This window comes from Cicer arietinum, chromosome 8 (assembly GCF_000331145.2).
Source record: "Cicer arietinum cultivar CDC Frontier isolate Library 1 chromosome 8, Cicar.CDCFrontier_v2.0, whole genome shotgun sequence".
Taxonomy (NCBI): Eukaryota; Viridiplantae; Streptophyta; class Magnoliopsida; order Fabales; family Fabaceae; genus Cicer; species Cicer arietinum.
The window spans coordinates 4,653,282-4,667,030 of record NC_021167.2 but is presented as its reverse complement, the minus strand read 5'-3'; the positions used below and the strand labels follow the sequence as shown (position 1 = coordinate 4,667,030).

General features: G+C 29.0%; 2 protein-coding genes across 4 annotated transcripts in view; one reads left to right on the top strand and one right to left on the bottom strand.

The window, feature by feature from the left end:
* The first annotated feature begins 4,387 nt into the window (after nucleotides 1-4,387).
* Nucleotides 4,388-6,604, top strand: LOC101513447 (small ribosomal subunit protein eS4z). Its single transcript, XM_004511939.4, has 5 exons — nucleotides 4,388-4,522; nucleotides 4,882-4,959; nucleotides 5,058-5,238; nucleotides 5,669-5,766; nucleotides 6,009-6,604. Exons 1-5 carry the CDS (start codon nucleotides 4,520-4,522, stop codon nucleotides 6,441-6,443), a joined length of 795 nt encoding a protein of 264 aa, XP_004511996.1. The 5' UTR covers nucleotides 4,388-4,519; the 3' UTR covers nucleotides 6,444-6,604.
* Nucleotides 6,605-10,371: 3,767 nt separating this feature from the next.
* LOC101504663 (protein DA1-related 1-like) overlaps nucleotides 10,372-13,749 on the bottom strand; it is a 5,267-nt gene continuing 1,889 nt past the window's right edge. For all 3 annotated transcript variants that reach the window (XM_012719001.3, XM_012719000.3, XM_012719002.3), the window contains 9 exons: nucleotides 13,588-13,745; nucleotides 12,813-12,933; nucleotides 12,557-12,640; nucleotides 12,027-12,146; nucleotides 11,697-11,909; nucleotides 11,510-11,572; nucleotides 11,285-11,403; nucleotides 11,142-11,200; nucleotides 10,372-11,048 (listed from right to left, as the gene is read on the bottom strand). In XM_012719001.3, the coding sequence (XP_012574455.1) occupies nucleotides 10,720-11,048; nucleotides 11,142-11,200; nucleotides 11,285-11,403; nucleotides 11,510-11,572; nucleotides 11,697-11,909; nucleotides 12,027-12,146; nucleotides 12,557-12,640; nucleotides 12,813-12,933; nucleotides 13,588-13,745 (1,266 nt within the window). In that variant the 3' untranslated portion in view covers nucleotides 10,372-10,719. The remainder of the gene's footprint in view (nucleotides 11,049-11,141; nucleotides 11,201-11,284; nucleotides 11,404-11,509; nucleotides 11,573-11,696; nucleotides 11,910-12,026; nucleotides 12,147-12,556; nucleotides 12,641-12,812; nucleotides 12,934-13,587; nucleotides 13,746-13,749) is intronic.

Below are 13,749 nucleotides of genomic sequence, written 5' to 3'. Positions count from 1 at the left end.
TACAGCGCTTGTGACAAAAGCGCTGTAATAAGTAGTTAAATTCAATGAAAGCGGATGTGTTTTACAGCGCTTGTGAAAAAAGCGCTGTAATAGGTAGTTAAATTCAATGAAAGCGCATGTGTTTTACAGCGCTTGCGAAAAAAGCGCTGTAACACATTTACGAAAGCGCTTCCGTTTACAGCGCTTTTTTGACAAGCGCTGTGAAATCCTTATAACGTGATGCGCAAACGTTATATGACCTACTACAGCGCTTGTTTTACAGCGCTTTACATAAAAAGCGCTGTAATAGGTTCCGTTATTTTTAAAATATAATTACAACAGCGCTTGTGTTTAGAAAGCGCTGTAAAATGGGCGCTGTTAAATGTCATTTCTGGCGTAGTGCATAGTTTTGTTTTTTTTTCAGCCTAATCTTTTTAAAAGTCTGATATGGCCTGAAAACCTATTTAAAAGGCTTATTAACATTAAAACATTTAAATGTTATATTTACAAATCTATATATATTAAACAAAAAATAATTTTTCTAACAAAAAGATATTTTAAAAAATCTGAAACAAATACCATTTAAACCTTAAAAAATAATTTTTAGTTTGAAATAATAGATTTTTTTTTCTTAAACAAATGCATTCATTATTAAGTGATTGTCTAATAGAACGACTACCGAATATGAAATGATTACCCAATATGGAACAACTACTAAGTGATTGTCTTGATAGACTTTAAAGTAGGAAATAATATTATTAATAAATAATAATAAAAAATAACATTAATAAATAATAAAATATATATATAGGTCGGCCTGTCAGACCTAATAGGTTTTTTATAAGTTTGTGACCTATTTAAATAAATATACTTTAAAAATAACTTGAACCTAACCTTTTTATTAAATAGGTCAGACCAAACTATGCCATAAGTAGATCAAAGCGCTTGACAGACGGTCTAGTCTATTCTCATCCCTAATAGTGACTAAGTTAGCCTAATTTTTATGTAGGAATCGAATATATAAAGATAAAATAAAAAGTATTTTTAAAATTATTATATTAAATAACCATTGACTGAAATAATTGATAATAATTTTTCCTTAAATAAAGCAATATCTTATGGACCAAAAAAAAATTAAAAATAAAATGTAAATTTAATTATATAGAACATTCATTTAAATTTCACATTTTTATTTTTGTTTCTTCTTCATTTACAGTTTTTTTAACGGTCACTAACAAAATAAATGATTTTAAAATAAAATAAAATTTATATATTAAATTTAAAACAATAAAAAATTCAAAGACAAAAAAAAACATTAACTTACAAATATCAAACATATATTTAAATCTAAAATAAAAATCTACTATAGTTATTTTGAAAAGTAACATTTGATGGTGTAAAGTCAAATTTATTCATTATTTGAAGTACACTAATTAATAATATATTTTTTAATGTAAATCACTAGATTATTTGTAAAAAAATTATCAATTTTATTTACGAGTTATATTTTAATATTTTTTATTGTTAAAAATATTTTATTTAATATTACAATAAAGACCAAAAGTGTCAAAATAATACGAATAAATATATTAATCAAGTTATTTTTCTCTCTCTTAATTTTTAACTAATAAATTTATTTAAAATATATAGGTTTATAAAATTGGGTGGCTGAGATTCTATTGGATGATAATATTATATGAGAAGAGAAGATTCAAATTATTTGTTTGAAGAGATAAGGTCTCCCAATCCATCTCTACATGACCATTTTTTGTTTTTACGGAATCTCTCGTATGACTTATTAATCCCCTCGTTTAAAAGTAGGGATAAAAATAGGCTAGGTCGTCCGACAGGGGCCTATGGTCTGGCCTACTTATGGCATGGTCTGCTCATGCTATTTTTAAAGGTTATTTATTTAAATAGGCCAGGTTCAGGCTTATAAAGAAGCCTATTAGGCCTCACAGGCCGACCTATATATATTTAATTATTTATTAATGTTATTTTTTATTATTATATTAATAATATTATTTCCTATTTTAAATTATATCAATTAGACAATCACTCAGTAGTCATTCCATATTCGGTAGCCATTCAATTAGTCAATAACTCAGTAGTCCTTTCATATTTGTTTGAGAGGTAATAATTGGTATATTTGTTTCAAAAAAAAAATCTATTCTTTGAAGGCAAGAATTTTGTTTTAGGGTTTAAAGGATGTTTGTTTCATATTTTTTTAAAATTATTTTGTTAGAAAAATTATTTTTTGTTTAATATATATAGATATGTACATTGATATTGGTATGTGGAGAGCATTTAAATATTTTAATATGAATAATGCTTTTAAATAGGCTTCTAAGCCAGACCAAACTTTTAAAAAGGTCAGGCCAAACCGAAAAAAAGTCTATGATAGGCCGTAGGCCTAAAAAATTAATCATATGCCATATTCATGCCTTGCAAAGCCTGACCTGGTCTGGCCTATTCCCACCCCTATTTAAAAGAAAAGACTTTTGAGGATTTTGTGAAAATTGTAAAGTTTCTTAAAGAAAAAAGGTTGAAAAATTTTTAATTTTTTTCATGATTCACATTATTATTTTTCGTTCTCTTATTTAGTCAAAAATAATTTTTTAGTCTCTTTATTTTTAAAATCATTTTTTATTTCTATTGACATTAATTAAATGATATGACACTTAAATAATATTTATGAATTAAATAAAATACAATACAATAATTTTAATTTAATTATTTTAAAATTATATTCATCTTATAATATATCTAGTTATCTACCGTCAAAATCGCCTATATTTGACTAATTGAGGAATACAATAATTTTTTTTATTAAAATATATTTTTCTCCGTCTCAAAATATAAATAAAAAAGTTGAAGTATTTACTCTAAATTTGAATCAAATACATCCAATTTATTATTTATATTTGGGAACAAATGGAGTACTCAACATTAGTGCGAACACATTAAATATTAATTTTAATTTATTGTTAATTAGTGTCAAATATTTTACACTTTTAATCAATTACAAATCATCTCTTATATATATTTTAACATATATAATTAAAATTAAACATTTTGAGTGATGTAGCGAATATCATCTATTAATAATAAAAAAAATCACACTATTTGTTCATATAAAATAATTCCAAAAAGTTACAACACATTATTAGGTCAAAGTAGTATATAACTAAATTGATAATAGGTAATATAGTTAAATAAGTTTATCTTCTCTATTCATTTTCACCATTTCCTTTTTTTTACACTATTTAAAATTTTGTTTTTAATTCTAATAAAAATAATAATTTTATATTCTAAAAAATGTAAGTTTTGATTTTTTGTCCTTGTTAATTTTCAAGTCAAATAATTTTATCAAATGAAAAAGGGAAAATAGACAAAAAAAAGATTATGGATTGATCAATATAACATACAAATACATGTATATAAATAAGTGTCTTCGAATTTACCTCTTTTTTCAAGTTAGAAATAAACTCTTGAGATATGTCATAAAATTAGTTTTACTGTCGGTGTATTACGAATATGGTTGTTTTTCTTTTAAAGTTCCATAAAATGAAATTAAAAGAAAATTAAAAATTGAATAAATTAAAGGTATAATAGAGAGACACATATATCTAAATGAAATTTTTAATTTTGTTAGTTTAAATTAAAGTTGATAATTATTCTTTTCACTCTAAAAAAACACCTTTTTCAATGGATGTGTTCATATATATATATATATATATATATATATATACTCTTTTTCTTGAATGTTTGCGGGTGAAAACATGGAAATTAGGTGGATAAAGAGCAACTCTTGAGTGAATGTTTTAATTATGAGAAAAATATATTGGCGGGAGACAAAATTGTGTACATAATAACTTATGATATATTGCTAAAAGTTATACCAACTGACACGGAAAGTTTAATTTAATTGATAAATGTTATTAAAATAAATATTATGTTTTAGATTGTTAAGAATTATAACACTGAAAATCGAATTGTAAAGTATAAGATTATAATTTTTTTTTAACTTGGTATAAGAGTATAACTTATATAAAAAGTTTATTCTATTTGGGTATTTAGATAGATCTAGGCACTCATTTTATAATATTTTAATAATTTATATCTACTATATTATAAAGCAAAAAAAATCTAAATAAATAAATAAATTTTCAAGTGCATCCTAATAACTTTTTGTTTACCATTTTTTATTTATCCAATCACTAAAACCATTATGTTGAAGATTAAATATTATAGAAAAACCGTGCTTTATTATAAAATATAACAGATTAAATATTAAATATTAAATTTATAACTTTTAACATATTGAAAGGTATAAACACCAAAAAGGAAAAAAAAAACATATTGAAAGGTATAGACCCAATCAGCACTACGTTAAGGCCCAATTTAATAAACGGGATATTTAATATGGGCCACGAGGCCCATATCCACGCATCTTCAATTAGGGTTTGCTTCTTAACAAAGAGAGGCGCAGCTTCTGTTTCCATTCTTCACTTTGTTGCCCTAACTTTGTAATTCCAAAATGGTTCGTATTACTCTCTCGTCTCTCAATTTTTCTTTCTGATGCTTTTTGAATCTCATATTACTCTTATTCAACCTTCATTTTCTGATTAATTTGAACCTAATCAGTATTATTATCTGTTTAGAGTTTAAATCACGTTGTTGTTATTCGTTTACATTGTGTATTATTTACTAAAGTGGAGGAAGCTTCGATCTTGAACATGATTTGGTTTATGCCTACGATACGGAAATTTATTTGGAGCTTAGGAAGTTATTAATTTGAACATTGAGCCTAGGTTTTATCCGTATATAGTTGAATTTGATTATTAGATTCATTATTTAGTGTTTTTTAACTTTGAATTTTTATGTTTGTGATTGTAATAGGCAAGAGGATTGAAGAAGCATTTGAAGAGGCTCAATGCCCCCAAACATTGGATGCTTGACAAATTGGGTGGTGCTTTTGTAAGTGAAAGTTTTATCATATTTTAATTATTTCTGAATTCTAATGTAATTGGGTGTTTTTCAAATACTAATGTTGTTTGTGTTTGTGAATTGATTAGGCTCCAAAACCCTCATCTGGACCACACAAGTCCAGGGAATGTCTCCCACTCATTCTCATCTTGCGTAACAGATTGAAGTATGCTTTGACCTACCGTGAAGTCATTGCTATTCTGATGCAACGCCATGTCCTTGTTGATGGCAAAGTTAGGACTGACAAGACCTATCCATCTGGATTCATGGGTATGTACGCTGTTGGTCATATTTTAGAATAACTGCTCAATTTATTTTAGATGTAACCAGCTTTATAGAAAATTCTTGAGATCTTTGTTTGCTACAATTTTTATCGTTGTGGTTTTTTGAGTTTGATGACTCCCTGTGTATAACTGGGTGCTGCAACTAAATAGTACTTCGGTCTAGAGTATTGAATTGGAAGTTAAATAATAACTGAATCCCGTGGATTTATGTTATTGACTCTGTTACAATAGACGGTCAATTTTATCCAGTATATGGAACATTGCTAATGGCTTGCATGTTTTATATGAAAATTTTGAGCTGAAGTTGTAATTAAAAATGTTGCATGATTTTTGGTACCCTAGTGCAAAAGTTCTACAGTTCTTTTGATTTGGCTGTGAGCATGGTTTAGTTTCTTATAAAATTTGTCTCTTGACAGATGTTGTGTCAATCCCGAAAACAAATGAGAACTTTCGCCTGCTCTATGACACTAAAGGCCGATTCCGTCTCCACTCAGTCAGAGATGATGAGGCAAAGGTAACTTTGTTTGCTTACTGATTATTTTACAACCATCTGTCCTCTTTGTGCAATAATCTGTTATTTTGTTCAATAGCATTCTGTGAATGTCTCTAATTGTGTTTAAGTTTGGTATATTTATAGTTTATTTCTTGCCCATGTAATTTTATTATATTAATTTGGAGTTGGACCACTTAAAAATGTATTTTTGCCACAATTTTGTCTTACATGTTTTCCTTGTTTGTGATGTATGTACATGGCAGTTCAAGCTCTGCAAGGTTCGGTCTGTGCAATTTGGGCAGAAAGGTATCCCATACCTGAACACTTATGATGGCCGCACTATCCGCTACCCAGACCCTGTCATCAAGGCAAATGACACCATTAAGCTGGATCTGGAAGAAAACAAGATTGTTGATTTCATCAAATTTGATGTTGGCAATGTAGTTATGGTTACTGGTGGAAGGAACAGGGGGCGTGTTGGAGTGATCAAGAACAGGGAGAAGCATAAGGGAACATTTGAGACAATCCACGTTCAGGATGCCACTGGACACGAATTTGCAACTCGTTTGGGCAATGTGTTTACTATTGGCAAGGGGACAAAGCCATGGGTATCTCTTCCCAAGGGTAAGGGTATTAAACTCACAGTCATCGAAGAAGCTAGAAAAAGGGCTGCAGCCCAACAAGCAATTGCTGCTTAAATCTTTATGGAATGAATTTATAATAGACTTGTGTGTTAGTTTTGTTCAACAATTTTGGTTTTTAATGTTTGTTGTTAATCTTGTCATAGAATCTCTCTTAATTATCTAATGCCTCTATTTTATTTTGGAAAAAAATAAAGGTGTAATGTGTTTTAACATTCTCTTAAAAGCTTCTTTTAAAGGAAAATATAGATTATGGTATAGGTATTAAAAAACATAAAAATAAGCTTGAGGTACCCTCGCCACAAGCCATGTCCGTTGATGCTAAAATCTAGTGCTGTATATTATATAGTGGTATATAGCCTCATTACTTTAAATTAGTTAGTATACCTTTTTTTTTAAATGAATTGTTAACATTGTTAGACCTAGTTATAATTATAAGATAACAGAGCATTATGCCTTATTTTTTGGGGGTCTAAATACCTGCTACTGACACGACTCTCATGAGTTACGTGGAGTTTGAGTTAAAAATTTAAATTCGTGTTTAAGTTCTGGTGAAAGAGAAACTAATTGTGTGGGGTGCCATTCTCAATGTCTCAATCTTATCCATGTTTTTCAAATAGAAGCACTTCTTACATATAGGGAAGAAAAAGTCACTATTCCTCATCGGGAATACTCCTTTCAAGATAAATGTTTATGGGTCCTTTGTAGGTGTGTGGCAATACTTCTATTGGGGATTTATAGGTGATGATTCTGGTAATGGTCAAGTACTTCTATTTTTAAGATTCAGTCCATTAATACGCAAACAGCATAACTTATGGCAATTAATCATTAAACAGTATCGCATGCTGTCTCTCTCAGACATGTTATTTTTTACGCACTCTTTTGTGGTGGTTAACTTGGTTCCCTCACTTTTTTTTAAAAAGAAAACTTTGTGCACTCTCTTGAATGGAGGGTTGACAATGGGTAGGGTACTATATTACCCGTCTTCATATCTGCGATTTAAAAAAATACCCATACCATATTCGTATCTTCACCCTCTGGATATTTAAGTGTCCGTACCCATACCCGTTACTCATATTTTAACTTGAAAAAACGATAAACAAATGATATTAATGTGATTAAATTTGAAAGTTATTCAAATATCTTAAATCCAATCATATAATATTATAAATCAAAATATTTTCTAACTCAAAATATTTCAAATGAACACTCATTACAATATATATCTAAATATGCATAATAATATTTTGTGAAGTTGCAAGTTATGCGACAATATTATCTGAGATAATTGATACAAAATTGCTAGTATAATTATAAAGACACGATTAATAAGATATAACTATTAGTTATAAAATCACAATTATTTACCTATCTATCATAATCTGATTCTTAAAAAATTTGCAAACGTTTATGTTTCAATTATAAATATTGTAATGGTCCAATTATATTAATAGATGTTAAAACATAAAAGAAAACAATTAATTAAACTAAACAATAATATATTTATATAAGTGCCGGTGCGGAGTGTGGTGGGTACTATAGTATCCATACCCGCACCTATATCCGTTTAATTTTGCGGGTAATTACCTGTCCCCATGTTCATACCCATTATGCGGGTTTTTACTCTACCCATTGTGGGTTTTTTTTGCGGGTACTCAGTGGGTATGAGTCTAATTGTAATCCCTACTTGAATGACAATGTTAAAAAGACTCGGAGGTGATGTAATTTCAAGTGGTTTAATTTAGATTAATTTTAAATATAATTGAAGAAAAAAATATTAATATTTATAAAAAAAATAGTAGATTTAATGTATAATATAAATATATAATACACTTAAATTTATTATTATAGAATAATAATGATCGATTATATTTGAAACACATGAATTAACAATGAAAAAGAATAGTCCGTACCCATACCCGTTACTCATATTTTAACTTGAAAAAACGATAAACAAATGATATTAATGTGATTAAATTTGAAAGTTATTCAAATATCTTAAATCCAATCATATAATATTATAAATCAAAATATTTTCTAACTCAAAATATTTCAAATGAACACTCATTACAATATATATCTAAATATGCATAATAATATTTTGTGAAGTTGCAAGTTATGCGACAATATTATCTGAGATAATTGATACAAAATTGCTAGTATAATTATAAAGACACGATTAATAAGATATAACTATTAGTTATAAAATCACAATTATTTACCTATCTATCATAATCTGATTCTTAAAAAATTTGCAAACGTTTATGTTTCAATTATAAATATTGTAATGGTCCAATTATATTAATAGATGTTAAAACATAAAAGAAAACAATTAATTAAACTAAACAATAATATATTTATATAAGTGCCGGTGCGGAGTGTGGTGGGTACTATAGTATCCATACCCGCACCTATATCCGTTTAATTTTGCGGGTAATTACCTGTCCCCATGTTCATACCCATTATGCGGGTTTTTACTCTACCCATTGTGGGTTTTTTTTGCGGGTACTCAGTGGGTATGAGTCTAATTGTAATCCCTACTTGAATGACAATGTTAAAAAGACTCGGAGGTGATGTAATTTCAAGTGGTTTAATTTAGATTAATTTTAAATATAATTGAAGAAAAAAATATTAATATTTATAAAAAAAATAGTAGATTTAATGTATAATATAAATATATAATACACTTAAATTTATTATTATAGAATAATAATGATCGATTATATTTGAAACACATGAATTAACAATGAAAAAGAATAAATTAAAATAATAAGTATTATTAGCAATAAAATTAAAAATCAACAAATAATATATAAATGAAATATATTAAAGCAATAAATAAATATTAAAATTTATGATTGCGGTTTGGTTCAATTTTGAAAAATAAATTTAAAATTCAATTCAATTCGTACCGTTTTCACAAAATGACAAAAATAATTTAATTTTGTGCAATTTTTAATTTTTTTAGATCATGTGAATACCTCTAGTTTCTCATGTTTCCATATTGAGAACCTTTGACGCATCAACCATGATTCAAATAATTCATTTTTTTCTTTTTATGTAAACACATTTAAAATAAAAGAATAGTCTTTCAATTCAAGGTAAGAAAGACTTTAAGACTTACTAAACAATTACAAAAAAAAATTATATTTACTCACTCTAATGACCTTTGTAGAAATTAACTTGCAATATATTCTATCAAATATCTATCTTAGAGTTGTTGATTTCATTCCCTCTTATGGTCCTAACCCCCTTTTATTTGTACTTTTTTAGCCTTATTAGACTCAATGCGGACCTAATGTAGTCCTCTTTTCTATTGTTAATTTGTTATTTAAACTTTATTTTTGTCAAATGATAATAATATCAATCCTTTTGTTTTGTTCAAGATAATGAATTGTTTAAAATTTAAGACGTTAACTGAATATTACATTGTAGAAACTTTTAATATGTTTTCTTTATAGGGTAATTTTTTAGAGACTCATACTTTTGATTCTATTCTATTTAATAATAAGGATTAGGATTTTTTTTTTCTTGACATTCTTTGCAATTTATATTGTTATATATATGTAAATATCTAATATTAAGTCATCATTAAATCATAAACTGTACTGCCCATACTCTATATATATAACAATCATATTTATTTATTGTTTGTTAAACATGAGTTTACTCCTTTAAAAAATAGATTATAAATATAGTCGTTTAAAATTGATTAATTGACATGTTATCTTGTTTGAAAATTTTAATATTATCATTTGAATTCATGATTATATAGCTGATATAATAGTTACATACTAATTGATGAAAAGTTTGTATAATATCTTCTTTATTGTTTAATTGCAAGAGTAATTTTAATTAAATTTTACTAGTATTTTTTATGTTTAAATTACACTATTTAAATTGATCAAAATATTACTCTTTCAATATTAATCAAATCATTTTTCAAATTTATTTATTTGAAAATTAACTTAACACCCAACCGAGATGAGTAACCAACAGACATCAGGTTAAGTAATAAAAGAATACTCCTATAAAGTGTTTATGGTAACTTTTCCTTCAATTCAATATACTTCCTATTATGGAATTATCAAAAAGTTCTTTTTAAGACATTAATATTTATAAACAATTTGTATGATGGCATTGGCAGCTGAACTCCATCAGAAACTCGACAGTTAAATTAATCTAATGACTCATATCAACACTATCAACAGTTAGATTAATCCGACAACTGATGTTTCATCTGAGGGGATGGAGGGACTAGAGAGGCAGCACTTTCGACCGAAATAAGGCATCAGTTCATACTGGCGAAAAAGTTATGCAGCCTTTCAAATTTTCAACTCGGAAAATTTCCGGTCGTATGGATATGATCAAGGGTACTTTTGAGTCCATACTTAAGTACTGCCTGGTTGCCCAATCTGAATCCATCTCCATAGGCTGATGAGGTATCTGTCTCAATTTGGTGTTTGAAAAAATCACCGAGTTTCATCTCAAAATCAGACCGTTTACCCTTCTTCGATGATGCAGAAGAGGTGGACCGCAATGATGAAGATGAAGATGGGGCATCATTATTCCTGGATCCAGAATAGAGCTCTGACTCTAACCACATATGAGCCATGACTTGGCAGATTCCTTCTTCAACTTTTGGACTCAGATTGGGATAACCTGTCAAAAAATCATAAATTTTGTCCAACTTAACACCATGAAACAAAAATATAAACTTTCTGCATGATGTGCATCAAGGAAGAGCTGAAATACCTTTAAGCTTTAGCCATGCATGCATTATCTCATGAGCTAGGATTGATCCTGTCAACAACCTACAAACATAAAATCCTTGAATTATATATACAGTTATGTCATGTGCAAGCATTACATTGTGAAAGTAGAACATATAAGGTTACCTCGGAAGGCCGTACAAAACAAGAATGGCTGTCACTTCACAATGACGGGTCAGTCTATAAGGCTTGGTTATCATGTCTGTGGCTCGGCGTCCTGCCCTAATCCTTGGTCTTCTTAAAATCTGATAGTACATGAAATATTTATAAAATCATTATATAATACACAAATCTTTTATATCGGGATTAAAAGTGTGTGAAGACTTAAATTTGAAAGCAAGGAATCCCTACGGTGGCAACAGTTTGCTCTTCTGACAAGCAGAGTCCTCTAGTTTCAGCAAAATGGTGATGACCCTACAATCGATAGCAAAAAGAAAAATAAAAACTTGAAGTTCAGATAACAGAAAAACAGAAGGAAGGAAAAAGGAACAGAAGTAACAATATTGTGCAAATGAAAGTTCAATACATTAACACGTACAATTTTTTCTCCTTCCATGGCCTCATTCAGTGCTTGTCTCTCAACCAAAAGCATAGGAACTTGCTGCTCCACTTTCATATTTAAACCTTCAAAAAAATTTTGAATTTCAAGGTAGAGAGGTTGGCATTCACGACTATCCATAATTGCCGAGTCTAGACACTCGAGACATAGCTTTCGACCATCATCAAGCAAAATATATTTTAAATCGTTTGGCTGCATGGGTTAGAAAGTTTTGTATTAGATAATAGGAAAAGACAAAAACATTGGATCGTTGGTAGCTCCTAAGTAGTAACAACAGGATGAAATGTTTTGGGAGCTGATATAACTGACCTCCATTCTTTCGCAGCTACAACAACGAGGAGTGTCGTCGTGCTCATGTTTTGGGCAGTATTTTTGGACCCAGAAAGGATGAGCTCTATACTCAATAAGGCCAGCTGAATTAGATGGGATCTGTAATGAAAGAATCAAGAATTATCATTCACCATACAACACGCATCGCTTGCAATGTCTTTCTTATAGAAAGATAGGCCTAGTTTTTTTAGTAAGGAGGAAAAGTGAGCTTCAAACTTTCACCCAAACGGCTTATGATGTTTTCACTTATACTCTTGTATGATTGAAAATGTTCTCAAATTTCAAGTATGATACAAACAACTATGACCGAAATTTGAAGTTAATCATGCTAATAAATAAACATTATGTCATGCTTCTGTTAACAGCTCAATATCATTACTATTCAAAGCATATGTATGTTGTAGCGCAATTTCAAAAGCATGTCCATGATAAGAGAAAACTTTGATACTGAATTGACTAATTCTAATAGACAACTGCAAGTGAAAGACTCCAATCAAGAAGATACTTACAAAATTCTTGCAAACATCGCATTTTGGGTTATGCTTCTCCCTGTAGCAGGATATATGGTAAGCACGGTTGCTAGACATAGAAAACTGAAAGGAACGGATAGATATTCAAATATTATTCATAATCATATTGAGATTGACTTAGAAAAGAGATAGACAATTTGAAGACCCTAACTTATGAATTTCTGAATAAAGTTTCAAATTTTTTTGATTAAACTCGGTTTTGTTGAGCAAACAGCATAGAAAAAGAAACTCTAACCTCATAATCGGTGATTGGAAGACAGCAATCATTGCAGAGGAAGCATTTCGGATGCCAGACACCTCCCATGCAACTTAAAAATCTTCCATGGCCAATCTCAGCATTGCAGCCAGCACATGTTCTGCAGACAAATTTTCCAGAACCAGGTTTATTTTTCATTTTTAATAAGGAAAAAAATATCTGTGAAAATATGAAAATAGAATTCCAAAGGTGTTTACACTATATGAATCCATGTTGTTGCAACAGAGGTAAATATTTCAATTTTTAGGCAATCATAAAATAAGAATAAGAATGAATGCCATATGTTAGTCTAAATCAGTTAGGTGGGTGGCGTAGCGTAGTAATCAAGTTTTTTATTCATTTTGATGAGATGTATAATCCTCAGTCCGAACTTACAATACAATGGAAAACATAAGAAGATTATATCTATATGACACTGTTTTGTATCTCTACTTAGATTTCATTAATTAAGGTAACATATAAGACATCCTTACATGATGGCATTGTTTTTAGGGAAATGCTAACAAATGACCTTGCCCCAAGGGCACTTGTTAAGAATCTAAATGTAAAAAAAAAAAGTCTTGAAAGTTGTGTAATTCATACTTTGAAATTGTAAAAAGTGATATTTTTCCCTCAAAACTTGTTTTTTAGTTCCCTTTTGGTTGCTTAACAAGTGCCCATGTTTGTATCATGGTTCATTTCATTGATTATAAACATGTAGCAGAATTTTGCGCGTATATAAAATGATTCAAAATGTGATCATACCCACAATTACCTGAATCCAGGAGGAAAACTTTGGGGAGCAGGTTTAAATAAAGAATCACTGCCATGTTGAGGAGGATAATCAACGTTCAAACTTTCTTGAAGTGCCCTTGCAAGTAGCTCATCATCCTCTAGTTGCTCTCTGGCACGACATTCATTTTCATCCTGCTGGATT